The sequence below is a fragment of the Drosophila miranda genome, chromosome 4 (assembly GCF_003369915.1).
Source record: "Drosophila miranda strain MSH22 chromosome 4, D.miranda_PacBio2.1, whole genome shotgun sequence".
Classification (NCBI taxonomy): Eukaryota; Metazoa; Arthropoda; class Insecta; order Diptera; family Drosophilidae; genus Drosophila; species Drosophila miranda.
The window spans coordinates 21,991,669-22,018,599 of NC_046677.1; the positions used below are offsets into that span (position 1 = coordinate 21,991,669).

Here is a 26,931-nt window from a genome sequence, read left to right on the forward strand (position 1 = left end):
AGCGCGGACGGCCCCAAGGAGAAATTCGAATTAATGCATTCTCACAACATTACAACGTTCTCTTGCCAGTTTTATGAAGAGGATTGGCAGAACTCATTGTAAATACAAAACAGGAATATGAATAAACATAGCAGAACTGTTATTTCACCGCAAACAGAAGACTGTACTTTAAGCACAGCACACAAAGAGAGAGAGAGACGGTCTCGTAAGTCAATCACAAGAAGAAGAGACAGAAGCAAGGCTCATGCTTTTTGGCAGGCTTTTTCTCAAACAGCAAGAAAGCTCAAGCTCGCTCTCTTGATTCTTGAAGAAAGCTAAGCAAGAACGAGTAAAGCCTTTGCCAGTATTCAAGCCCAAACTCTCTCTCTCTCTCTTTTGATTCAGGCTTCGTATTGGTTTACTCTTTCAAAGCTGTAACTCAGTTTAAAGCTCTCCGCCAACCATCGATCTGCAAGGGTATCAAAAGCTTCGTTCGCCAAAGCTAGTCTCTCTCGTGCTTTCATTCGTATACAGCCAAACAGTAAGAAAATGCGAACAGACTCTTTTCTTCTTGCTCTCTCTGAATGTCTGACTGTGGGACTGCAGGCAATGGAAAAAAGAGAGTGAGAGTAAAATTTTCTGCTCGACTGTCTTTACATGTGTCTGTGTGTGTGCGTGCCTTGGGCAATTGTGAAACCCTCCAACTGTACCAACAATGACACCGGCTTACATCTACTTATCACAACACTTATGGCCGTTTAATGCTGTTTGCCGATTAAAGTAGTAAGTATTTAAGTAGTGCGACATTGAAAAAAAACTATTACCCATATATTTTTATTTATTTACTAATTTAAAAAGCTTGAAACAAAGAGTGCGCTGTTTCAATAAGTTTATTGGGGTTTCCATTGCAACGATGATAGCTTTTTGGGCTCTGTCATTTTTTCTATTCTTTTGTTTGCAACAGATAATTTTTTAACCAAATATGAATGCATTCTTATTTTAGCAATACATTTATATTTATATGATTTTTTGATTTATCAATGGATGCACGAATTCAGTGGATTCAGCCCTCCTAACGCCCAACCGACCGAGGGGCGCTGCCGCATGACGCATACATACAGGAATGAAAGATGTAAGACTAACATTTTAGAAAAGGGTATACAAATAATCCTTTGTATTGGAAATAGTGCTCAGAATACGACTTCTGCTGATTACAAACTGATGCTCGGTATAGCAGCCAGCTTTTATAGTTTCATGGCAGACAGCTTTAGCTACCTCACAGAGTTTGCACCTTTAAGAGTTTAACAGTTTTTAAAAGCTGGCTACTAGTGCCACTACGTCTAATAACAACCAGGTTCTATAGTTCCCTAGCAGCCAGACCCATCATTATGAATTCTTCATGGGATTTGAGATTCAACAATCAGTCCAACCCTTTCAAGGGTACAAAACGTGCCCCTCCTTCGAATATTTATGTCCCCGTGCCATTAGATTGAACATTGTCAAAAGTCAATTTGCGGGGAAGTTTCCTTTGGCGGACATCAGTGTTAATCGAAAAAGTTCTCATCTACTCCCTCGACCTCGGACGGGACCTCCTTTTGGCAAGCAACAAACCAGAATTGCACATAGCTAGCCCTTTCACACATAGGGGGGTAACCCCCCTGAAGAAAATTCAATTTCACAAGTTTTGTGTAAGGAACAATTAACTAATGTACCATCGGATAAGGAGTTTACTTGTGTGTCTTAGGCGGTGCCACTAACAATACAGTGTATAGAAAATATACGATATATACGACGTATACGATAGCCAAAAGTACAAGGATAGAAGCCAGAACGAAGTGACAGCAAATAATAATGAATAACCATTCATATGTAAGGTGTGGTGCAACCCAATCTATTCCTCAGAAACCAAGAAATTTACAAGAGCCGCACAGTGGGAGTTCAACCGAAAAGAGGTGGCAAAAATCAAAGAATTTCAAGAGCTCTTTGGATAATATCTGTTAGAGAACTTTACATCTTTCAGGTGGAATAAAAAGTAAACTATATAACGTACGATTATATTTTTGGTATGTTTTATTAGATCCATGCTTTGCTATCAATTCCCAATAAAAAAAAGCTGATCTGTTACATAAACAGTGCTAAGGAAGAGCCTATTTCCCAAACCTTATCATTGTTGATGTGTTTTTCGACTTTGAATTGACTTTACAAAAATATGTTCCTGAATATCCCTAAAATTTTGCTTCTATATTGTCTTTGAATATTTGTTTATGAAAGTTTCAAAGCAGGCATACAATCCCTAAGCCTATCATAGGCGGCCGAGCATCCTGCTTCAGGTGAGAAATCATTACAAGTGAGTTTTTGTGAAGGAAATCATAACGTTGTGAGAGAGCAAACGGGAAACAGTATCGAAAACGTGCTAAGGACTAAGCAAAGCCACTGCTAACAGCGCAAAAGTTTAACTGAGGGAAGAGGACTACACAGGACAATAGTATTTTACAGAATGGCGCCCGCAAAGGCAACCAGATCCAGCCGGGCCACCGTAACCAGTCAGGACGCCATGAGCGTGGCCATTAAGAAGGAAAAGGTCAAACGCTCTGCCCTGGGCAACAACTGCAATCCTAGCAATGCCAAGATCATGGCGCTGCATCAAGACAAAGAGAACTGCCACAAGGTTTTGGAAAAAGGCAAACGCTCGAAGGCAACGCTCAATAAGAAGACCTTTTTGGGGGAGATCCCCAATCCCAACATGGACCAGATTCCATGCAGATCCCAGGCCCAAGCCCAAGCCCAAGGAGTGGCCATCAAGCCGGTGCGTCGAATTTCCAACCAGACTGAGGACCCGTCGGGCCTGGAGGACGTCTCCACCTGCGGCGACTCCATGCGTCCCGCCGCTATTGCCTTGGCGCCTCTTCGACGCGTCCCGCGAGGTGTGGTCGACTTTGACCAGAAGAACTGGGACGACCCCTTGCAGGTCTCGCACTACTCCATGGAGATCTTCAACTATCTGAAGACACGCGAGCCGGCGTTCGCCATCGGGGACTACATGCCGCGACAGATCCACCTGACCACGTACATGCGGGCCGTGCTGGTCGACTGGATGGTCGAGGTGCAGGAGCACTTCGGGTTCCACCACGAGGCCCTGTACTTGGCTGTGAAGATCGTGGACCTCTACTTGTGCCGCGCAGTCATCAAGAAGGAGAATCTGCAGCTCCTGGGGATCACAGCCTTCTTCATTGCCAGCAAGTACGAAGAGCGCCTGCCCCTCCGGATCTGGGAGGTGCTGTACATTTGCGACGGGGCCTACAGCCGCGACGAGCTGGTCAAGATGGAGCTCGAAACGCTGCGCCTCATCCAGTACGACCTGGGCATTCCCCTGTCCTACAGCTTCCTGCGTCGCTACGCCCGTTGTGCCCAGGTCAAGAGGACCACTCTGACCCTGGCTCGCTACATCCTGGAGCTGTCGCTGATGGACTACGCCGCAATTGGGTTCAGGGACTCGCAGATGGCATCGGCCGCCCTCTACATGGCCCTGCGCATGCGCGCCGGCGCCTCACACCTGGAGCAACAGACCTGGACCTCGACTCTGGTCCACTACACGGGCTTCCAGCTGGCGGAATTCGCCGAGATCGTGCCCGTCCTGAATGCCGGCCTCCATCGCAGGCCGCTGGACACCATCAAGATAATACGCAACAAGTACTCGGACAAGATATTCCACGAGGTGGCCAAGGTGCCGCTGCTCACCAACCAGGAGCTGTTCCAGAACAACCTGGCCCCAAAACAAAAAAGCAGAGCCCACCACTGAAGAGGACACACACAATGTCCCCTGCCCCCTTCCTGTCCCTGACATATTCCCACACAAGTTTATATATTTTTGTGATCTATTTTTATGTTGCTATTTATTTTTGATTTATTTGTATTATTGTGACTTTTGCATTAGTATTACATAAATATTATGTTCAGTTTATTAAGCCCGGTATTTGTTTTGAGTTTGGATGGGTGTCACGCCCAGAAGAAAGCGTTTCCGACCCCATAAAGAATATATATTCTTGATTAGCCAAGTCGATAAATCTTTGTCTGTCTTTCTGGCTGTCTGTTTTGAAGGTACGAGGAGGTACCATATCTGGCAGATTGCCGAATCTGGGTCAAATCGATTTACTATTATAACAAGAATGAGGATACCAATTTTCTGTGGCTACACTTCCCCTGCCACACGCGGACTCTTTCTCTCTCTTTTTCTCACAAACTTCCTCGTGCAGTGTGCGCCCCAGAAGAGGAGCGAGAATCGTAACAACTGGTGTTGGTATGAGATTAAGGAAAGAGATAGGTGTGCAAAAATGTAAAGAATATATAGATAATTAGTTCTAAAGTTCCTAATGATGAAAATATGATAAACAGTGGTAGTTCCTCTATTTCTCTATATGTTTTATCCAGCTCTCATAACAAGACGAGCAAAATTGAGAGAAATCATGGAGAGATCGCTCCGTCCTTGCATTAAACAACAAAAGCAATACGTTCAAAAGAGAGACAGAGAAAGAAGGAGAGAATCTCTACTGCAAAACGCAACAAATATTTTGTTCTACCATTTAATAAACTTATTTCGTAAGCCACCAACAACAAAAACATAAAGAATAATAGACGGCGATTCCCTTCTTTCCAGCAATTCAGTGAAATTTATGGGACAGTTTTATTTAATTCCTGACTTTCTGATGAAATAAACCAAAGCTAATATCTTAAAAGAAAAGTACTGGTGCATAAATATTTTTGCCATTAAATGCAACTGCAAGCCACCTATCCGCATGTCCTGTCAAATGAAAACTGCTCCTGGCATATACTCGTATGCCACATCATTCACAGTTCAGAAGGCCTGGGAGAAGGGTTGTCAATCCCAGAGTCGGCCTTATTTGGATCTGCGCAAATATTAAAGCACCTGAAACGGCTGGAAACATGATTCCATGTCTGGGGCAGCATACCAACCAGACTCCGGCAGGGTACAAAGAGAAGGAAGGACTCCCTTCCTCTTTCTTCCTCTACTTCTTCCGCTACCTTAGTAATGCTACAATACTAGCCTTTAACTATCGGATAGATGTACTTCCTGTACGGGCTTCTCGATAGTACGGGGCCTCTCAAGGCTGTCGGACAGAGGCCGTGGGCGAGTGGGCAGGGGGCCTTGGCCCCGTACTCCCACTAGTTTTGATGCCCACTATAAGCTATAGCAATATCTTCGATCTAGTTACCTTGCCACACCGCACCACACCATATCATGCCACACACCTGCCAATGTACGCACAGTTCGCACCGATTGCAAGCGAACGAGCCCTGACTGGGATCGATTCCAGAGCCCACTTAGAGGTATAGCGATTTAAACTACCAGTGCCTTAAAAAACCATCAAACCATCAGGACACACCACTCACAGACTTCCCCTGCCCTGCCCATCCATCAGTCCATCAGTTCCATATCATCTCCTCACGCTAAAGTCGTATGCGTCAAAATTATTGTTCAAGTATTGTAGGTGTTACGAGTATATATGTAAATGTTGAAGTAAACGTTGATCTGGCCCATTCCGAACGAGCACTCCTTTTACAATTCCAACCACCAAGCAAAATTTCGTGGACCTAGCGCCAAGCACTGCATTCAAATCGATCGCCACTGCCCCAGAACCCAACCCAAAGTCCAGGACCCCAAAGGGGAGGGGTCAAAGGACAAGGGGAGCGAGGAACAAGGCAAGAATCTAGTACTTTTTTATATGTAAGAGACTACACACAAAAGGTGATATAAGTAAATTTTTGGAGAGCTACGCGGCAGAGAAAATGGGAACAAGACTTGAAGATCAGAGCAAGTGTTTCCTGGAGAACAGTGCCGCCGCCAGTTGGGAGTTGGGAGTTGGGAGTTGGGGGATGGATCGTTAGGTGTAGGCACTGGGGATGGCAGCAAAGTAAAGATTAACCTACGATACGCAAGCACTTCTTGTATAAAGTGGCAAACAAAATTGATCTATGTATTAGCTAAACTTAAATCAATGAAATATGAAATATTACTTTTTAATATTAGCATAATGTTGAGGACAAAAACCTAGACACGATCCTCCTCGGCCAGATCGACTCCACGTGTACTTAAGAAAATATTGCACATAATTCACAGAACTGGTATTTCAATATAGATATACATACATCTTATATACATACATATAAAGAGATACACGCCCCCATACATGGACATATATGGAGGTGTACCGTATGTTCCAAACTATAATTAACAAAATTTAAACGGATAAACAGATACAGAGGATCAGCCGGCATTTTGTAAGCGAAGCAAACCAGAAAAATAAAAAATATAAAACTATAAAAGAAACTATAACAAATTGTACCAGATAATGTTCAGTGACATCTGCGAAGCGATCTTTGATGCTGAGACTTTGTCTGATCTCAAGGGAGGAGAGGGGACGCGGCTCCCGCACAAAAGAAAATCTTCGGAAACATAGCTTGCGGGATAATACAGATATTCCACTAATATTATATATATTGTATATGTAAATTCCTCTGTCTGATCGATCGGCAAAACAAAGTTCCAAAGATCGCTGCGTTATGAAAAAAACAAAAAAACAAAAACAACAACCGGTTTGCTTATAATATAGAGCAATTTTTTTTTGTAATAATCGAATCTTATTTCCAGTTAATAAAACAAAGCCCATACACACACACAAACAAACACGCAAAATTTTATAGCGAAAAAAAAATACTGAAAAATATGCCTATATAAATTATATTTAGCTGTAATAACTTCTCTACTTTTCAAGCCACTTTAATCAAAAGCAAAAACCATATTTTTTTTAGCTTAAAAAAAGGAGAAATTTCTATTTAAATTAAAACTGGAAAACAAGTTTAAACGAGGGAAGGGAGAGAAAAGTTTGACTAGAGCACGCCTGAGATTTCCCTATTCAATAATTCTTAGAAAACCAACAAAATATTATGATTAACCAAGCGAAGACCCCACTCCAGTCCCCCCCACACACACACACACTCAGACACACGAATATCAATCCAAATCGAATCCAAAATTTATATAAAATATTTTATACATACAAAAACTATACATATTGTAAAGAAAAAAAAAACAAACAGTAACTAAAATAAATCAACAATTTCCAAAAGTTGTATGTAAATAGTTTATGATATTTCAAATTTGTTATCGAATTATTTAGTTTATTTATTGTACTACCCATGGCATATGGTATATGGAATACCCTGTAAGTTTCCAGCACGAAAGATCGACAGTTCGGGCCTCGGTTTTTGTTGGTTTTGTTTTCGTTTACCTCATTCAATTGTTGTTCGGAATATGTTTTTGGAAAATACGTAGTTAAATGAAAGCTAAATTGCAAATAAAAGCAAATACAATAAAAATATTGAAACCATGAGAGGAGTGTCTTGTCAATGGGGAGGGGTTTTTGAACGAAAAATTAAAAAGGAAGTCACATTGTACTATTATTTTTTATCCCAAGATTAAATGGGATATACTACTTCGAGTGTTTATTCTTGGGTTTACATCTTAAAACAGTTCTGGACAAGTACTCTTTCCAAAATGCTGTTTAACGATGTGAATATTGTGGATAATACCCAATCAGGAGTGTACAAAAAAATATATAGAAATATTTTTGAAGAGAATATATCTGAAACGATTTAATTTTTCTTTTTAAAATTCTTTAAATATAAATATACAAAAAATATTCATTTTTTGTAATGGTTTTGAAAAAATTAATAAATAGTCTTTAAAAACGTGTCCTGGAAACCACCAAATTTCTTGCTATATTAACAATAAATTAATCTATACAAAAACGAGGTGGAACGTTGTGAGTTGCTGCGGACACCGCAACTCTACAGTTATACCCGATACTAAGTCAGTATGGCTCTCCTGCGGCAGACGCCGCTAATATTGAACGACACGACAAAGAGTGCGTGCGAGAGAGACAGAAAATCAGTCTGAGCGTGACGTCGGGGGCTGCGTAGCCACTGCAAATTGATTTGTTCCTTTTGGCTACAAAAATGATCCGATCTGATCCAGATTCAGCAATCTGAATCAGTTTTCTCGAATGTGCAATATTGTTGGTGCAACAGATTTTCGTCCTTTGTGGGGGCGGAAGGGGGTGGGGCGAAATTCTGAGATATACGTTTTATAGTGAGATCTAACAGAAGTGCGGATACAAAATTTGGTTACTCTAGCCTTAATAGTCTCTGAGATTTGTGGATGCCCCAGATTTTCGTCCTTTGCGGGGGCGGAAGGGGGTGTGGCGAAATTTGGACACGAAACGGTCAAGGTCCGATATCACAGGAGTGTGGATACCAAATTTGGTTGCTTTGGCTCTTATAGGTTCTGAGATCCTTGAACTCATATTTTGCAATTGGCAAAACCGACTATGAAACCTGTGTGTTAGAGAGAGACAGAGCGAGAAAGAATGAAATTGTTTTCTTGATTCTGGCTATAATAATTATACGATCTGGTTGAGATTTTACACTCTAGAACATATAGTCATCCTCTACGATTCTGCGTTTTTGGTTTTATCGTATCTTTAAAAATGTAGATGCCACAGATTTTCGTCCTTTGTGGGGGCGGAAGTGGGCGGGGCGAAGTGCCAGCTCCGCGACTGTCGTCTGTCACGGCATTTAGGGAATGTTTAACTAAACTCCGTCGCTTTCAGCACTCCGGGTGGCAATTCTATTTCTGCCTGTGAGCTGACGTGCATCCTAATTGGTGCCCTGGCCAGACCCGTCGTCCCCGCCGGGCAGAGCATGAAGGAGGGTCGCTGGGACAGGAAGCTCTACAGCGGCACGGAGCTCTACGGCAAGACCCTGGCCGTCCTGGGCCTGGGCCGCATCGGACGCGAGGTGGCCATCCGCATGAAGACGTGGGGCATGAAGGTGGGTTTCAACAAGTTCCATTTTGCCTTGGACACAATACTAATTGAAGGTGGAATGTTTTTGTAGATAATTGGCTACGATCCCATCACCACGGAGGCGGAGGCCAAGGCTGTGGGGATTCAGAAGCTCTCCCTGGAGGAGATCTGGCCACTAGCCGACTATATAACGGTGCACACGCCTCTGATTCCAGCCACCAGAAGTGAGTAATCAACGGGGGTCCTGAAATATGTATTTATCGATGTCCCTTTCCGTCTGTCCACAGATCTCATCTCCACGGAGACTCTGGCCAAGTGCAAGAAGGGCGTCAAGGTCGTGAACGTGGCTCGGGGCGGCATCATAGATGAGCAGGCCATCATCGACGCCCTTGAGAGTGGCCAAGTGGCCGGGGCCGCCTTCGACGTGTATCCCGAGGAGCCGCCCAAGTCTGCGGTCACCAAGGCACTCATCAGTCACCCGAAGGTGGTCGCCACGCCCCATTTGGGAGCCAGCACAGCGGAGGCGCAAGTGCGTGTTGCCGTCGAGGTGGCAGAGCAGTTCATCGCCCTCAATGGCACATCACCGAAGTACACGAGCACCGCGGGCGTTATCAACAAGGAGGCCCTCGCCCATTATCAGTAGAGCGCGGACGGCCCCAAGGAGAAATTCGAATTACAACGTTCTCTTGCCAGTTTTATGAAGAGGATTGGCAGAACTCATTGTAAATACAAAACAAGAATATGAATAAACATAGCAGAACTGTTATTTCACCGCAAACAGAAGACTGTACTTTAAGCAGACAAAGAGAGAGAGACGGTCTCGTAAGTCAAGCACAAAAAGGAGAGCCAGAGCAAGGCATTCTTTTTTGCAGGCTTTTTTTCCAACAGCAAGAAAGCTCAAGCTCGCTCTTTTGATTCTTGAAGAAAGCTAAGCAAGAATGAGTAAAGCCTTGTCCAGTAGGTAAGCTCAAACTCGATCTCTCTCTCTCTCTTTCTCTTCCAAGTCCGGCTTCGTATTGGCTTACTCTTTCAAAGCTGTAACTCAGTTTAAAGCTCTCCGCCAACCAACGATCTGCAAGGGTATCAAAAGCTTCGTTCGCCAAAGCTAGTCTCTCTCGTGCTTTCATTCGTATACAGCCAAACAGTAAGAAAATGCGAACAGACTCTTTTCTTCTTGCTCTCTCTGAATGTCTAACTGTGGGACTGCAGGCAATGGAAAAAAGAGAGTGAGAGTAAAATTTTCTGCTCGACTGTCTTTACATGTGGCTGTGTGTGTGCGTGCCTTGGGCAATTGTGAAACCCTCCAACTGTACCAACAATGACCGGCTTACATCTACTTATCACAGCACTTATGGCCGTTTAATGCTGTTTGCCGATTAAAGTAGTAAGTATTTAAGTAGTGCGACATTGAAAAAAAACTATTACCCATATATTTTTATTTATTTACTAATTTAAAAAGCTTGAAACAAAGAGTGCGCTGTTTCAATAAGTTTATTGGGGTTTCCATTGCAACGATGATAGCTTTTTGGGCTCTGTCATTTTTTATATTCTTTTGTTTGCAACAGATAATTTTTTAACCAAATATGAATGCATTCTTATTTTAGCAATACATTTATATTTATATGATTTTTTGATTTATCAATGGATGCACGAATTCAGTGGATTCAGCCCTCCTAACGCCCAACCGACCGAGGGGCGCCGCCGCATGACGCATACATACAGGAATGAAAGATGTAAGACTAACATTTTAGAAAAGGGTATACAAATAATCCTTTGTATTGGAAATAGTGCTCAGAATACGACTTCTGCTGATTACAAACTGATGCTCGGTATAGCAGCCAGCTTTTATAGTTTCATGGCAGACAGCTTTAGCTACCTCACAGAGTTTGCACCTTTAAGAGTTTAACAGTTTATAAAAGCTGGCTACTAGTGCCACTACGTCTAATAACAACCAGGTTCTATAGTTCCATAGCAGCCAGACCCATCATTATGAATTCTTCATGGGATTTGAGATTCAACAATCAGTCCAACCCTTTCAAGGGTACAAAACGTGCCCCTCCTTCCAATATTTATGTCCCCGTGCCATTAGATTGAACATTGTCAAAAGTCAATTTGCGGGGAAGTTTCCTTTGGCGGACATCTGTGTTAATCGAAAAAGTTCTCATCTACTCCCTCGACCTCGGACGGGACCTCCTTTTGGCAAGCAACAAACCAGAATTGCACATAGCTAGCCCTTTCACACATAGGGGGGTAACCCCCCTGAAGAAAATTCAATTTCACAAGTTTTGTGTAAGGAACAATTAACTAATGTACCATCGGATAAGGAGTTTACTTGTGTGTCTTAGGCGGTGCCACTAACAATACAGTGTATAGAAAATATACGATATATACGACGTATACGATAGCCAAAAGTACAAGGATAGAAGCCAGAACGAAGTGACAGCAAATAATAATGAATAACCATTCATATGTAAAGTGTGGTGCAACCCAATCTATTCCCCAGAAACCAAGAAATTTACAAGAGCCGCACAGTGGGAGTTCAACCGAAAAGAGGTGGCAAAAATCAAAGAATTTCAAGAGCTCTTTGGATAATATCTGTTAGAGAACTTTACATCTTTCAGGTGGAATAAAAAGTAAACTATATAACGTACGATTATATTTTGGTATTGGTATGTTTTATTAGATCCATGCTTTGCTATCAATTCCCAATAAAAAAAAAAAGCTGATCTGTTGCATAAACAGTGCTAAGGAAGAGCCTATTTCCCAAACCTTATCATTGTTGATGTGTTTTTCGACTTTGAATTGACTTTACAAAAATATGTTCCTGAATATCTCTAAAATTTTGCTGCTATATTGTCTTTGAATATTTGTTTATGAAAGTTTCAAAGCAGGCATACAATCCCTTAGCCTATCATAGGCGGCCGAGCATCCTGCTTCAGGTGAGAAATCATTACAAGTGAGTTTTTGTGAAGGAAATCATAACGTTGTGAGAGAGCAAACGGGAAACAGTATCGAAAACGTGCTCAGGACTAAGCAAAGCCACTGCTAACAGCGCAAAAGATTAACTGAGGGAAGAGGACTACAGAGGACAATAGTATTTTACAGAATGGCGCCCACAAAGGCAACCAGCTCCAGCCGGGCCACCGTAACCAGTCAGGACGCTATGAGCGTGGCCATTAAGAAGGAAAAGGTCAAACGCTCTGCCCTGGGCAACAACTGCAATCCTAGCAATGCCAAGATCATGGCGCTGCATCAAGACAAAGAGAACTGCCACAAGGTTTTGGAAAAAGGCAAACGCTCGAAGGCAACGCTCAATAAGAAGACCGTTTTTTTGGGGGAGATCCCCAATCCCAACATGGACCAGATTCCATGCAGATCCCAGGCCCAAGCCCAAGCCCAAGGAGTGGCCATCAAGCCGATGCGTCGAATTTCCAACCAGACTGAGGACCCGTCGGGCCTGGAGGACGTCTCCACCTGCGGCGACTCCATGCGTCCCGCCGCTATTGCCTTGGCGCCTCTTCGACGCGTCCCGCGAGGTGTGGTCGACTTTGACCAGAAGAACTGGGACGACCCCTTGCAGGTCTCGCACTACTCCATGGAGATCTTCAACTATCTGAAGACACGCGAGCCGGCGTTCGCCATCGGGGACTACATGCCGCGACAGATCCACCTGACCACGTACATGCGGGCCGTGCTGGTCGACTGGATGGTCGAGGTGCAGGAGCACTTCGGGTTCCACCACGAGGCCCTGTACTTGGCTGTGAAGATCGTGGACCTCTACTTGTGCCGCGCAGTCATCAAGAAGGAGAATCTGCAGCTCCTGGGGATCACAGCCTTCTTCATTGCCAGCAAGTACGAAGAGCGCCTGCCCCTCCGGATCTGGGAGGTGCTGTACATTTGCGACGGGGCCTACAGCCGCGACGAGCTGGTCAAGATGGAGCTCGAAACGCTGCGCCTCATCCAGTACGACCTGGGCATTCCCCTGTCCTACAGCTTCCTGCGTCGCTACGCCCGTTGTGCCCAGGTCAATAGGACCACTCTGACCCTGGCTCGCTACATCCTGGAGCTGTCGCTGATGGACTACGCCGCAATTGGGTTCAGGGACTCGCAGATGGCATCGGCCGCCCTCTACATGGCCCTGCGCATGCGCGCCGGCGCCTCACACCTGGAGCAACAGACCTGGACCTCGACTCTGGTCCACTACACGGGCTTCCAGCTGGCGGAATTCGCCGAGATCGTGCCCGTCCTGAATGCCGGCCTCCATCGCAGGCCGCTGGACACCATCAAGATAATACGCAACAAGTACTCGGACAAGATATTCCACGAGGTGGCCAAGGTGCCGCTGCTCACCAACCAGGAGCTGTTCCAGAACAACCTGGCCCCAAAACAAAAAAGCAGAACCCACCACTGAAGAGGACACACACAATGTCCCCTGCCCCCTTCCTGTCCCTGACATATTCCCACACAAGCTTATATATTTTTGTGATCTATTTTTATGTTGCTATTTATTTTTGATTTATTTGTATTATTGTGACTTTTGCATTAGTATTACATAAATATTATGTTCAGTTTATTAAGCCCGGTATTTGTTTTGAGTTTGGATGGGTGTCACGCCCAGAAGAAAGCGTTTCCGACCCCATAAAGAATATATATTCTTGATTAGCCAAGTCGATAAATCTTTGTCTGTCTTTCTGGCTGTCTGTTTTGAAGGTACGAGGAGGTACCATATCTGGCAGATTGCCGAATCTGGGTCAAATCGATTTACTATTATAACAAGAATGAGGATACCAATTTTCTGTGGCTACACTTCCCCTGCCACACGCGGACTCTTTCTCTCTTTCTTTTTCTCACAAACTTCCTCGTGCAGTGTGCGCCCCAGAAGAGGAGCGAGAATCGTAACAACTGGTGTTGGTATGAGATTAAGGAAAGAGATAGGTGTGCAAAAATGTAAAGAATATATAGATAATTAGTTATAAAGTTCCTAATGATGAAAATATGATAAACAGTGGTAGTTCCTCTATTTCTCTATATGTTTTATCCAGCTCTCATAACAAGACGAGCAAAATTGAGAGAAATCATGGAGAGATCGCTCCGTCCTTGCATTAAACAACAAAAGCAATACGTTCAAAAGAGAGACAGAGAAAGAAGGAGAGAATCTCTACTGCAAAACGCAACAAATATTTTGTTCTACCATTTAATAAATTTATTTCGTAAGCCACCAACAACAAAAACATAAAGAATAATAGACGGCGATTCCCTTCTTTCCAGCAATTCAGTGAAATTTATGGGACAGTTTTATTTAATTCCTGACTTTCTGATGAAATAAACCAAAGCTAATATCTTAAAAGAAAAGTACTGGTGCATAAATATTTTTGCCATTAAATGCAACTGCAAGCCACCTATCCGCATGTCCTGTCAAATGAAAACTGCTCCTGGCATATACTCGTATGCCACATCATTCACAGTTCAGAAGGCCTGGGAGAAGGGTTGTCAATCCCAGAGTCGGCCTTATTTGGATCTGCGCAAATATTAAAGCACCTGAAACGGCTGGAAACATGATTCCATGTCTGGGGCAGCATACCAACCAGACTCCGGCAGGGTACAAAGAGAAGGAAGGACTCCCTTCCTCTTTCTTCCTCTACTTCTTCCGCTACCTTAGTAATGCTACAATACTAGCCTTTAACTATCGGATAGATGTACTTCCTGTACGGGCTTCTCGATAGTACGGGGCCTCTCAAGGCTGTCGGACAGAGGCCGTGGGCGAGTGGGCAGGGCCCGTACTCCCACTAGTTTTGATGCCCACTATAAGCTATAGCAATATCTTCGATCTAGTTACCTTGCCACACCGCACCACACCATATCATGCCACACACCTGCCAATGTACGCACAGTTCGCACCGATTGCAAGCGAACGAGCCCTGACTGGGATCGATTCCAGAGCCCACTTAGAGGTATAGCGATTTAAACTACCAGTGCCTTAAAAAACCATCAAACCATCAGGACACACCACTCACAGACTTCCCCTGCCCTGCCCATCCATCAGTCCATCAGTTCCATATCATCTCCTCACGCTAAAGTCGTATGCGTCAAAATTATTGTTCAAGTATTGTAGGTGTTACGAGTATATATGTAAATGTTGAAGTAAACGTTGATCTGGCCCATTCCGAACAAGCACTCCTTTTACAATTCCAACCACCAAGCAAAATTTCGTGGACCTAGCGCCAAGCACTGCATTCAAATCGATCGCCACTGCCCCAGAACCCAACCCAAAGTCCAGGACCCCAAAGGGGAGGGGCCAAAGGACAAGGGGAGCGAGGAACAAGGCAAGAATCTAGTACTTTTTTATATGTAAGAGACTACACACAAAAGGTGATATAAGTAAATTTTTGGAGAGCTACGCGGCAGAGAAAATGGGAACAAGACTTGAAGATCAGAGCAAGTGTTTCCTGGAGAACAGTGCCGCCGCCAGTTGGGAGTTGGGAGTTGGGGGATGGATCGTTAGGTGTAGGCACTGGGGATGGCAGCAAAGTAAAGATTAACCTACGATACGCAAGCACTTCTTGTATAAAGTGGCAAACAAAATTGATCTATGTATTAGCTAAACTTAAATCAATGAAATATGAAATATTACTTTTTAATATTAGCATAATGTTGAGGACAAAAACCTAGACACGATCCTCCTCGGCCAGATCGACTCCACGTGTACTTAAGAAAATATTGCACATAATTCACAGAACTGGTATTTCAATATAGATATACATACATCTTATATACATACATATAAAGAGATACACGCCCCCATACATGGACATATATGGAGGTGTACCGTATGTTCCAAACTATAATTAACAAAATTTAAACGGATAAACAGATACAGAGGATCAGCCGGCATTTTGTAAGCGAAGCAAACCAGAAAAATAAAAAATATAAAACTATAAAAGAAACTATAACAAATTGTACCAGATAATGTTCAGTGACATCTGCGAAGCGATCTTTGATGCTGAGACTTTGTCTGATCTCAAGGGAGGAGAGGGGAGGCGGCTCCCGCACAAAAGAAAATCTTCGGAAACATAGCTTGCGGGATAATACAGATATTCCACTAATATTATATATATTGTATATGTAAATTCCTCTGTCTGATCGATCGGCAAAACAAAGTTCCAAAGATCGCTGCGTTATGAAAAAAACAAAAAAACAAAAACAACAACCGGTTTGCTTATAATATAGAGCAATTTTTTTTTGTAATAATCGAATCTTATTTCCAGTTAATAAAACAAAGCCCATACACACACACAAACAAACACGCAAAATTTTATAGCGAAAAAAAAAATACTGAAAAATATGCCTATATAAATTATATTTAGCTGTAATAACTTCTCTACTTTTCAAGCCACTTTAATCAAAAGCAAAAACCATATTTTTTTTACCTTAAAAAAAGGAGAAATTTCTATTTAAATTAAAACTGGAAAACAAGTTTAAACGAGGGAAGGGAGAGAAAAGTTTGACTAGAGCACGCCTGAGATTTCCCTATTCAATAATTCTTAGAAAACCAACAAAATATTATGATTAACCAAGCGAAGCCCCCACTCCAGTCCCCCCCACACACACACACACTCAGACACACGAATATCAATCCAAATCGAATCCAAAATTTATATAAAATATTTTATACATACAAAAACTATACATATTGTAAGGAAAAAAAAAACAAACAGTAACTAAAACAAATCAACAATTTCCAAAAGTTGTATGTAAATAGTTTATGATATTTCAAATTTTTTATCGAATTATTTAGTTTATTTATTGTACTACCCATGGCATATGGTATATGGAATACCCTGTAAGTTTCCAGCACGAAAGATCGACAGTTCGGGCCTCGGTTTTTGTTGGTTTTGTTTTCGTTTACCTCATTCAATTGTTGTTCGGAATATTTTTTTGGAAAATACGTAGATAAATGAAAGCTAAATTGCAAATAAAAGCAAATACAATAAAAATATTGAAACCATGAGAGGAGTGTCTTGTCAATGGGGAGGGGTTTTTGAACGAAAAATTAAAAAGGAAGTCACATTGTACTATTATTTTTTATCCCAAGATTAAATGGGATATACTTCTGAACGTTTTGAACGAAAAATTTGGGGTTCCCACGATTAAATGGGATATACTTCGAGTATTTTTTTTTCTTGGGTTTACATCTCGAAATAGTTCTGGACAAGTACTCTTTCCGAAATGCTGTTCAACGATGGAATTATTGTGGATAATCCCCAATCAAGTAGTCTACAAAAAAACATATTTAATTATTTTTGAAAAGAATATATCTGAAATTATTTAATTTTTCTTTTTAAAATTCTCTAAATATATATGTATGTTTATATATATATAAAATAAATAGGCATTTTTGTAATGGTTTTGAAAAAATTAATAAATTATCTTTAAAAACGTGTCCTGGAAACCACAAACTTTTTTGCTATATTAACAATGAATCAATTTATACAGTTAAAGAGATATAGCGGTTTGACTTTTGAAAATTGTTGAACCTATTCAGTTGAGCGGCACTGTATAATCTGTCTATATATATTCTATATATATATATATATATATATATTATATATTCTAAAATTAATATTCTTTCAAAACTGGACTTTAAGAAATATTGTGCTTCTTATTGAAAAAGTTCTCGTTCTCGTTTTGTGACGGTGTCCCCCCATGGGTTAAGTGTTGTTTTGCACGCCAAAACGAATTCCCGTTTCGAAAGCCCACACACACACAGAGCACCCATGAGTGTGGGCGAGCTGAGAGCGAGCTTCTTCAAAGAGAGTCGTCAGCGGGCGTGCAATGCTCTCTTCTCACCGATCGTTCCAGTTATCAGCCGCCGCCGACCGCAGTGCATTCGGAGCGGCCAGAGTCAGGTTCGATGGCCGTTTGCTCTCGCGCTGGAAGTCATTTAAAAATCGTTTCGCCCCTCGAGCAGATCGCGTGTTGCGGAAGGTGTACTACATATATCTCTCATTCAAACAAGACAATTGACCGTTCCAGCACTTTTTTGGCAAAGTTTAATATGCCGCTAAAAATCAAGAACGTTTTGGTCTGCGATGCAGTGGACAAGTCGTGTGTGGAGCTGCTCCAAGAACATGGAATAAATGTAAGTTTTCCATGGCATGTGCACATGTATTCGCATGTCTGATGGTGTGATTGTATGAGTGCCTGAACAGAGACAATCAGCAGAACAAAAATTGCACTTGATTGATTGCACAATTTAATCAAAGTTGTTTACGCATTTCTCTTCGACAAGGTCACATACAAGCTGAAACTCCCAGTGGACGAGCTGTGCCAGGAAGTTAAGGTGAGTTGTTGCCAAGGGATTGCCATACACACACAGGCATATGCATGGGCATACAGTGTGTCCAGAAAGTGTTTGTACCCTTGGGATTTCAATATGTAAATTTCATTAGGTGATGGATTTATTTTGTTGTTACTAAAAAAAAGAGAAAAGGGAGTGAGTTGAAATTTAAATGCTCTTTAAATATATCTAGGTTTCTAGATTGGACATAGTTTTTCAATAAAAATGTTTGCTCGAGCACCTGTAACTTTCCAAAAATCCTCTATAATGTCACCAAAGCTAGCAATAATGTTGGAGAAATTTATCTTCCTTCATAAAAACGAACCCTTATGAACCCTTATATGAAGTCTTGTCCATCAATTCAACAAATCTTACAACCTATGAACGAAAAAATGTTAAACCCCTGAAGAGGGTGCACAAACCCAATCGAGTACCCTTGTAGAAACACTTTCTTGGCCCACTGTACCTGCGAATGGAATAACTTTATGTAAGTGAAACCCTCTTGAGTAATTTAACTGCAGCTTAGGGACACTTGCGTTTGCAGCATGCAATGTTATGCATTACCTCAAAGCAACATAAGTACTCGTGCACATAGATACATATGTATTCTGCAACATGAAGCTTAGCGAAGATGCGAGTTTTTAATGGCCATGTTCAAGATACCCTTGTGGAGAAAAGTGCTCCACTGATGGGAGAGATCAAATCACAATCAAATATTGTCTGATGCAACCCCGTAGAGAATTGAGTGTGTCTTCAAATAAATAAAATGTTCCCACAACAACCTGTGTTGCTAAGGAGGCTCGTTCGTCATAGCCGACTGATAATAGTGTTTCCGACGTACCCCCTGAAATGGTAAAAATTACAAATAACTCGCACGATTTTACATTTTTTTTGTTATCAGCTGTTGGCAGAGCGATTATCTGCTCACTCTCTCAAAGTACAAACACTTTTTGCTTCGAAGCTCTTGATACTGGAATACACATATTGTACTGCTCTCCAAATAATTGGATTTAGTTTCACGGTCTTGAACTTTCATCCAACAGTTTGCGGAATGACTTATTAAAAAAGTTTTGCAATAAAAAAGCATCTACTAATAGTCGAATTACACTCACTTAAAAATCTATTCTTTTACTCGTTAGTTCTTTAACAAAAAATAGGATTAATGCTTCGACAGAGCCAGAGCATAATCTAATGATTATATTCACTGATTAGTGATCCAGAAATGAATTCAAAAATCATGAGCTGCATTTAAAATTATAATAAAAAAAAAGAAAGAGATTTGTTCAAAAATCATGAACTGCATTAAAATTATAATTCAGATTTTTGAACTCAAAGGATTTATAGGGGCAAACATTCCATGACTCAACTTTTTGCTAAAACCAATGCAGAATTTTCCATGTATATTTTATTGGCTTTGCTTTTTTTGCTCTAACACAATAAATTCAGTCAGGCTTGAAATTTTAACGAGATATGCATTTTCACAAAAAAGAATACGTCGAAAACAAGTATTTTACTCGCAAATTTCAACCAATTGAATGTGGGAATAGTACTGTAAAATCTTTCATAGGTTTGCGTATTTTTTCGGGTTAAATCAATTTAAAAATTTCAAGCATTAAAGTTTTAAAGAGAATGAATCAAACAAGAAATTTATTGAGGTAGATAAACACGATATAAATGTGGAGCTAAATTCTTAAATCAGATGTGGTTGGATCGCCTATTCTAAACACGAATATTCTTCAGTGGTTTTCCTCTACATTAATGAATATATGTTCTATATAGTTCTGTATAATAATATTTATATTATTAATGCCTTTAACTGGAACTGTGACCCGAAAGATGGTGAGCTATTCTTGATGTATGACGTTGATGTTGACATATAAATCGTTCGACAGAATTGAAAGACCCATCGACCCATCTAGTAGCTGGTAGTAGCCCGAAGTACACTAAAATTACACGGTATTAAAGTGTTTCCTACGCCTGAACTCTACCAACACTTTGATTAGGAATATGTGTCCAAACACTTGGGGTATTCACATCAAAGATCACCACTATCGCCGCTTTTTGCGGGCCTAATCGAATCGGCCTTATCAAGCAGGCTGCCAATCAGACGATGTTGCCTCAACATTGAAAGCATTTTCTCAGAATCGAGGCACAGAGCAAACTGTAGGGCAAGATAAAACATCCCATTTGATACCCTATGGGGTACTTGAAAAGCGAGCGGAAAAATCGAATGTACTATCATAAATATTTATGTCTACTCTAATTCTTAAGTTTCTCGCATTTTTCTCAGAATTACGACGCAGCCATCGTTCGCTCGGATACGAAAATAACCGCGGAAGTTCTGGCCGCTGGAGCCGGCAGTCTGAAGGTTGTGGGCCGTGCCGGGGCCGGGGTGGACAACATCGATGTGCCTGCAGCGACAGCGCATAATGTCGTTGTCCTTAAGTAAGTGCTCCTTAAGCCGTTAGTGCAAGCCCTGGGGGGGATGGAGCTTGTCGATAGCCCAAAATTATGCGCATTTTCAATCGGCGGATTGGCCGTCGCTATCGTATTGCAGCCTCCATCCAGAACGGGACCCGCGTGGGTCAATTGCCGCCGTTTGACACGCATAATTAAGGCACCCCGAGTGTCGCGGGGAGTGGGGGCAATGGGGTCTGCGATGTCACAAGCCACAGCGCATTGCCAAGGATACGGAGCAAAGCGCGAAAATTTGCCATATTTTTTTGCCTCTTGGTTTCTTCTTTTTTTTTGCTATTTGGAAGGGCATTTGCATAATGCTGTCTAGTCACAACAAACGCCCCCGCCCCCGCCCCCGAAACACCCAGCTCCGCGACTGTCGTCTGTCACGGCATTTAGGGAATGTTTAACTAAACTCCGTCGCTTTCAGCACTCCGGGTGGCAATTCTATTTCTGCCTGTGAGCTGACGTGCATCCTAATTGGTGCCCTGGCCAGACCCGTCGTCCCCGCCGGGCAGAGCATGAAGGAGGGTCGCTGGGACAGGAAGCTCTACAGCGGCACGGAGCTCTACGGCAAGACCCTGGCCGTCCTGGGCCTGGGCCGCATCGGACGCGAGGTGGCCATCCGCATGAAGACGTGGGGCATGAAGGTGGGTTTCAACAAGTTCCATTTTGCCTTGGACACAATACTAATTGAAGGTGGAATGTTTTTGTAGATAATTGGCTACGATCCCATCACCACGGAGGCGGAGGCCAAGGCTGTGGGGATTCAGAAGCTCTCCCTGGAGGAGATCTGGCCACTAGCCGACTATATAACGGTGCACACGCCTCTGATTCCAGCCACCAGAAGTGAGTAATCAACGGGGGTCCTGAAATATGTATTTATCGATGTCCCTTTCCGTCTGTCCACAGATCTCATCTCCACGGAGACTCTGGCCAAGTGCAAGAAGGGCGTCAAGGTCGTGAACGTGGCTCGGGGCGGCATCATAGATGAGCAGGCCATCATCGACGCCCTTGAGAGTGGCCAAGTGGCCGGGGCCGCCTTCGACGTGTATCCCGAGGAGCCGCCCAAGTCTGCGGTCACCAAGGCACTCATCAGTCACCCGAAGGTGGTCGCCACGCCCCATTTGGGAGCCAGCACAGCGGAGGCGCAAGTGCGTGTTGCCGTCGAGGTGGCAGAGCAGTTCATCGCCCTCAATGGCACATCACCGAAGTACACGAGCACCGCGGGCGTTATCAACAAGGAGGCCCTCGCCCATTATCAGTAGAGCGCGGACGGCCCCAAGGAGAAATTCGAATTAATGCATTCTCACAACATTACAACGTTCTCTTGCCAGTTTTATGAAGAGGATTGGCAGCACTCATTGTAAATACAAAACAGGAATATGAATAAACATAGCAGAACTCTTATTTCACCGCAAACAGAAGACTGTACTTTAAGCAGACTGTACTTTGTACTTTGTACTTTGGCAGGCTTTTTTTCCAACAGCAAGAAAGCTCAAGCTCGCTCTTTTGATTCTTGAAGAAAGCTAAGCAAGAATGAGTAAAGCCTTGTCCAGTAGCTAAGCTCAAACTCGCTCTCTCTCTCTCTCGTTCTCTTCCAAGTCCGGCTTCGTATTGGCTTACTCTTTCAAAGCTGTAACTCAGTTTAAAGCTCTCCGCCAACCAACGATCTGCAAGGGTATCAAAAGCTTCGTTCGCCAAAGCTAGTCTCTCTCGTGCTTTCATTCTTATACAGCCAAACAGTAAGAAAATGCGAACAGACTCTTTTCTTCTTGCTCTCTCTGAATGTCTGACTGTGGGACTGCAGGCAATGGAAAAAAGAGAGTGAGAGTAAAATTTTCTGCTCGACTGTCTTTACATGTGTCTGTGTGTGTGCGTGCCTTGGGCAATTGTGAAACCCTCCAACTGTTCCAACAATGACACCGGCTTACATCTACTTATCACAACACTTATGGCCGTTTAATGCTGTTTGCCGATTAAAGTAGTAAGTATTTAAGTAGTGCGACATTGAAAAAAAACTATTACCCATATATTTTTATTTATTTACTAATTTAAAAAGCTTGAAACAAAGAGTGCGCTGTTTCAATAAGTTTATTGGCGTTTCCATTGCAACGATGATAGCTTTTTGGGCTCTGTCATTTTTTCTATTCTTTTGTTTGCAACAGATAATTTTTTAACCAAATATGAATGCATTCTTATTTTAGCAATACATTTATATTTATATGATTTTTTGATTTATCAATGGATGCACGAATTCAGTGGATTCAGCCCTCCTAACGCCCAACCGACCGAGGGGCGCCGCCGCATGACGCATACATACAGGAATGAAAGATGTAAGACTAACATTTTAGAAAAGGGTATACAAATAATCCTTTGTATTGGAAATAGTGCTCAGAATACGACTTCTGCTGATTACAAACTGATGCTCGGTATAGCAGCCAGCTTTTATAGTTTCATGGCAGACAGCTTTAGCTACCTCACAGAGTTTGCACCTTTAAGAGTTTAACAGTTTATAAAAGCTGGCTACTAGTGCCACTACGTCTAATAACAACCAGGTTCTATAGTTCCATAGCAGCCAGACCCATCATTATGAATTCTTCATGGGATTTGAGATTCAACAATCAGTCCAACCCTTTCAAGGGTACAAAACGTGCCCCTCCTTCCAATATTTATGTCCCCGTGCCATTAGATTGAACATTGTCAAAAGTCAATTTGCGGGGAAGTTTCCTTTGGCGGACATCAGTGTTAATCGAAAAAGTTCTCATCTACTCCCTCGACCTCGGACGGGACCTCCTTTTGGCAAGCAACAAACCAGAATTGCACATAGCTGGCCCTTTCACACATAGGGGGGTAACCCCCCTGAAGAAAATTAAATTTCACAAGTTTTGTGTAAGGAACAATTAACTAATGTACCATCGGATAAGGAGTTTACTTGTGTGTCTTAGGCGGTGCCACTAACAATACAGTGTATAGAAAATATACGATATATAAGACGTATACGATAGCCAAAAGTACAGGGATAGAAGCCAGAACGAAGTGACAGTAAATAATAATGAATAACCATTCATATGTAAAATGTGGTGCAACCCAATCTATTCCTCAGAAACCAAGAAATTTACAAGAGCCGCACAGTGGGAGTTCAACCGAAAAGAGGTGGCAAAAATCAAAGAATTTCAAGAGCTCTTTGGATAATATCTGTTAGAGAACTTTACATCTTTCAGGTGGAATAAAAAGTAAACTATATAACGTACGATTATATTTTTGGTATGTTTTATTAGATCCATGCTTTGCTATCAATTCCCAATAAAAAAAAAGCTGATCTGTTGCATAAACAGTGCTAAGGAAGAGCCTATTTCCCAAACCTTATCATTGTTGATGTGTTTTTCGACTTTGAATTGACTTTACAAAAATATGTTCCTGAATATCCCTAAAATTTTGCTGCTATATTGTCTTTGAATATTTGTTTATGAAAGTTTCAAAGCAGGCATACAATCCCTTAGCCTATCATAGGCGGCCGAGCATCCTGCTTCAGGTGAGAAATCATTACAAGTGAGTTTTTGTGAAGGAAATCATAACGTTCTGAGAGAGCAAACGGCAAACAGTATCGAAAACGTGCTCAGGACTAAGCAAAGCCACTGCTAACAGCGCAAAAGATTAACTGAGGGAAGAGGACTACAGATACAATAGTATTTTACAGAATGGCGCCCGCAAAGGCAACCAGCTCCAGCCGGGCCACCGTAACCAGTCAGGACGCTATGAGCGTGGCCATTAAGAAGGAAAAGGTCAAACGCTCTGCCCTGGGCAACAACTGCAATCCTAGCAATGCCAAGATCATGGCGCTGCATCAAGACAAAGAGAGCTGCCACAAGGTTTTGGAAAAAGGCAAACGCTCGAAGGCAACGCTCAATAAGAAGACCGTTTTTTTGGGGGAGATCCCCAATCCCAACATGGACCAGATTCCATGCAGATCCCAGGCCCAAGCCCAAGCCCAAGGAGTGGCCATCAAGCCGGTGCGTCGAATTTCCAACCAGACTGAGGACCCGTCGGGCCTGGAGGACGTCTCCACCTGCGGCGACTCCATGCGTCCCGCCGCTATTGCCTTGGCGCCTCTTCGACGCGTCCCGCGAGGTGTGGTCGACTTTGACCAGAAGAACTGGGACGACCCCTTGCAGGTCTCGCACTACTCCATGGAGATCTTCAACTATCTGAAGACACGCGAGCCGGCGTTCGCCATCGGGGACTACATGCCGCGACAGATCCACCTGACCACGTACATGCGGGCCGTGCTGGTCGACTGGATGGTCGAGGTGCAGGAGCACTTCGGGTTCCACCACGAGGCCCTGTACTTGGCTGTGAAGATCGTGGACCTCTACTTGTGCCGCGCAGTCATCAAGAAGGAGAATCTGCAGCTCCTGGGGATCACAGCCTTCTTCATTGCCAGCAAGTACGAAGAGCGCCTGCCCCTCCGGATCTGGGAGGTGCTGTACATTTGCGACGGGGCCTACAGCCGCGACGAGCTGGTCAAGATGGAGCTCGAAACGCTGCGCCTCATCCAATACGACCTGGGCATTCCCCTGTCCTACAGCTTCATGCGTCGCTACGCCCGTTGTGCCCAGGTCAAGAGGACCACTCTGACCCTGGCTCGCTACATCCTGGAGCTGTCGCTGATGGACTACGCCGCAATTGGGTTCAGGGACTCGCAGATGGCATCGGCCGCCCTCTACATGGCCCTGCGCATGCGCGCCGGCGCCTCACACCTGGAGCAACAGACCTGGACCTCGACTCTGGTCCACTACACGGGCTTCCAGCTGGCGGAATTCGCCGAGATCGTGCCCGTCCTGAATGCCGGCCTCCATCGCAGGCCGCTGGACACCATCAAGAAAATACGCAACAAGTACTCGGACAAGATATTCCACGAGGTGGCCAAGGTGCCGCTGCTCACCAACCAGGAGCTGTTCCAGAACAACCTGGCCCCAAAACAAAAAAAAGCAGAACCCACCACTGAAGAGGACACACACAATGTCCCCTGCCCCCTTCCTGTCCCTGACATATTCCCACACAAGTTTATATATTTTTGTGATCTATTTTTATGTTGCTATTTATTTTTGATTTATTTGTATTATTGTGACTTTTGCATTAGTATTACATAAATATTATGTTCAGTTTATTAAGCCCGGTATTTGTTTTGAGTTTGGATGGGTGTCACGCCCAGAAGAAAGCGTTTCCGACCCCATAAAGAATATATATTCTTGATTAGCCAAGTCGATACATCTTTGTCTGTCTTTCTGGCTGTCTGTTTTGAAGGTACGAGGAGGTACCATATCTGGCAGATTGCCGAATCTGGGTCAAATCGATTTACTATTATAACAAGAATGAGGATACCAATTTTCTGTGGCTACACTTCCCCTGCCACACGCGGACTCTTTCTCTCTCTTTTTCTCACAAACTTCCTCGTGCAGTGTGCGCCCCAGAAGAGGAGCGAGAATCGTAAGAACTGGTGTTGGTATGAGATTAAGGAAAGAGATAGGTGTGCAAAAATGTAAAGAATATATAGATAATTAGTTCTAAAGTTCCTAATGATGAAAATATGATAAACAGTGGTAGTTCCTCTATTTCTCTATATGTTTTATCCAGCTCTCATAACAAGACGAGCAAAATTGAGAGAAATCATGGAGAGATCGCTCCGTCCTTGCATTAAACAACAAAAGCAATACGTTCAAAAGAGAGACAGAGAAAGAAGGAGAGAATCTCTACTGCAAAACGCAACAAATATTTTGTTCTACCATTTAATAAACTTATTTCGTAAGCCACCAACAACAAAAACATAAAGAATAATAGACGGCGATTCCCTTCTTTCCAGCAATTCAGTGAAACTTATGGGACAGTTTTATTTAATTCCTGACTTTCTGATGAAATAAACCAAAACTAATATCTCAAAAGAAAGGTACTGGTGCATAAATATTTTTGCCATTAAATGCAACTGCAAGCCACCTATCCGCATGTCCTGTCAAATGAAAACTGCTCCTGGCATATACTCGTATGCCACATCATTCACAGTTCAGAAGGCCTGGGAGAAGGGTTGTCAATCCCAGAGTCGGCCTTATTTGGATCTGCGCAAATATTAAAGCACCTGAAACGGCTGGAAACATGATTCCATGTCTGGGGCAGCATACCAACCAGACTCCCATTTGTCCTCCCATGAAAACCGATGATCCATGCCATCCACAGAAACCCCAAACGAAACGCACAAAATGATTTCCAATAAGAGCACAA

The 26,931-nt window shown here is 42.9% G+C and overlaps 5 protein-coding genes across 5 annotated transcripts; all 5 read left to right on the plus strand.

Moving 5' to 3' along the window:
• Nucleotides 1-2,305: 2,305 nt before the first annotated feature.
• Nucleotides 2,306-3,916, plus strand: LOC117188700 (G2/mitotic-specific cyclin-B3-like). Its single transcript, XM_033392941.1, has one exon. It carries the CDS (start codon nucleotides 2,477-2,479, stop codon nucleotides 3,776-3,778), a length of 1,302 nt encoding a protein of 433 aa, XP_033248832.1. The 5' UTR covers nucleotides 2,306-2,476; the 3' UTR covers nucleotides 3,779-3,916.
• A 4,733-nt stretch (nucleotides 3,917-8,649) lies between these two features.
• Nucleotides 8,650-22,077, plus strand: LOC117188734 (D-3-phosphoglycerate dehydrogenase-like; the record flags this gene model as incomplete). Its single annotated transcript, XM_033393022.1, has 4 exons — nucleotides 8,650-8,886; nucleotides 8,953-9,085; nucleotides 9,149-9,522; nucleotides 21,942-22,077. Coding segments are annotated over 3 exons (726 nt in total), but the record flags the coding sequence as incomplete, so codon positions are not given.
• LOC117188699 (G2/mitotic-specific cyclin-B3-like) lies at nucleotides 11,754-13,340 on the plus strand. Its single transcript, XM_033392940.1, has one exon. The coding sequence runs from the start codon at nucleotides 11,968-11,970 to the stop codon at nucleotides 13,270-13,272; it is 1,305 nt and encodes a 434-aa protein (XP_033248831.1). The 5' UTR covers nucleotides 11,754-11,967; the 3' UTR covers nucleotides 13,273-13,340.
• On the plus strand, nucleotides 17,793-22,065 carry LOC108163898 (D-3-phosphoglycerate dehydrogenase). The gene is made up of 6 exons (XM_017299417.2): nucleotides 17,793-18,000; nucleotides 18,151-18,201; nucleotides 20,489-20,643; nucleotides 21,086-21,305; nucleotides 21,372-21,504; nucleotides 21,568-22,065. Exons 1-6 carry the CDS (start codon nucleotides 17,917-17,919, stop codon nucleotides 21,921-21,923), a joined length of 999 nt encoding a protein of 332 aa, XP_017154906.1. The 5' UTR covers nucleotides 17,793-17,916; the 3' UTR covers nucleotides 21,924-22,065.
• Nucleotides 22,078-24,230: 2,153 nt separating the features above from the next.
• Nucleotides 24,231-25,823, plus strand: LOC117189102 (G2/mitotic-specific cyclin-B3-like). Its single transcript, XM_033394099.1, has one exon. The coding sequence runs from the start codon at nucleotides 24,357-24,359 to the stop codon at nucleotides 25,806-25,808; it is 1,452 nt and encodes a 483-aa protein (XP_033249990.1). The 5' UTR covers nucleotides 24,231-24,356; the 3' UTR covers nucleotides 25,809-25,823.
• Nucleotides 25,824-26,931: the final 1,108 nt, after the last annotated feature.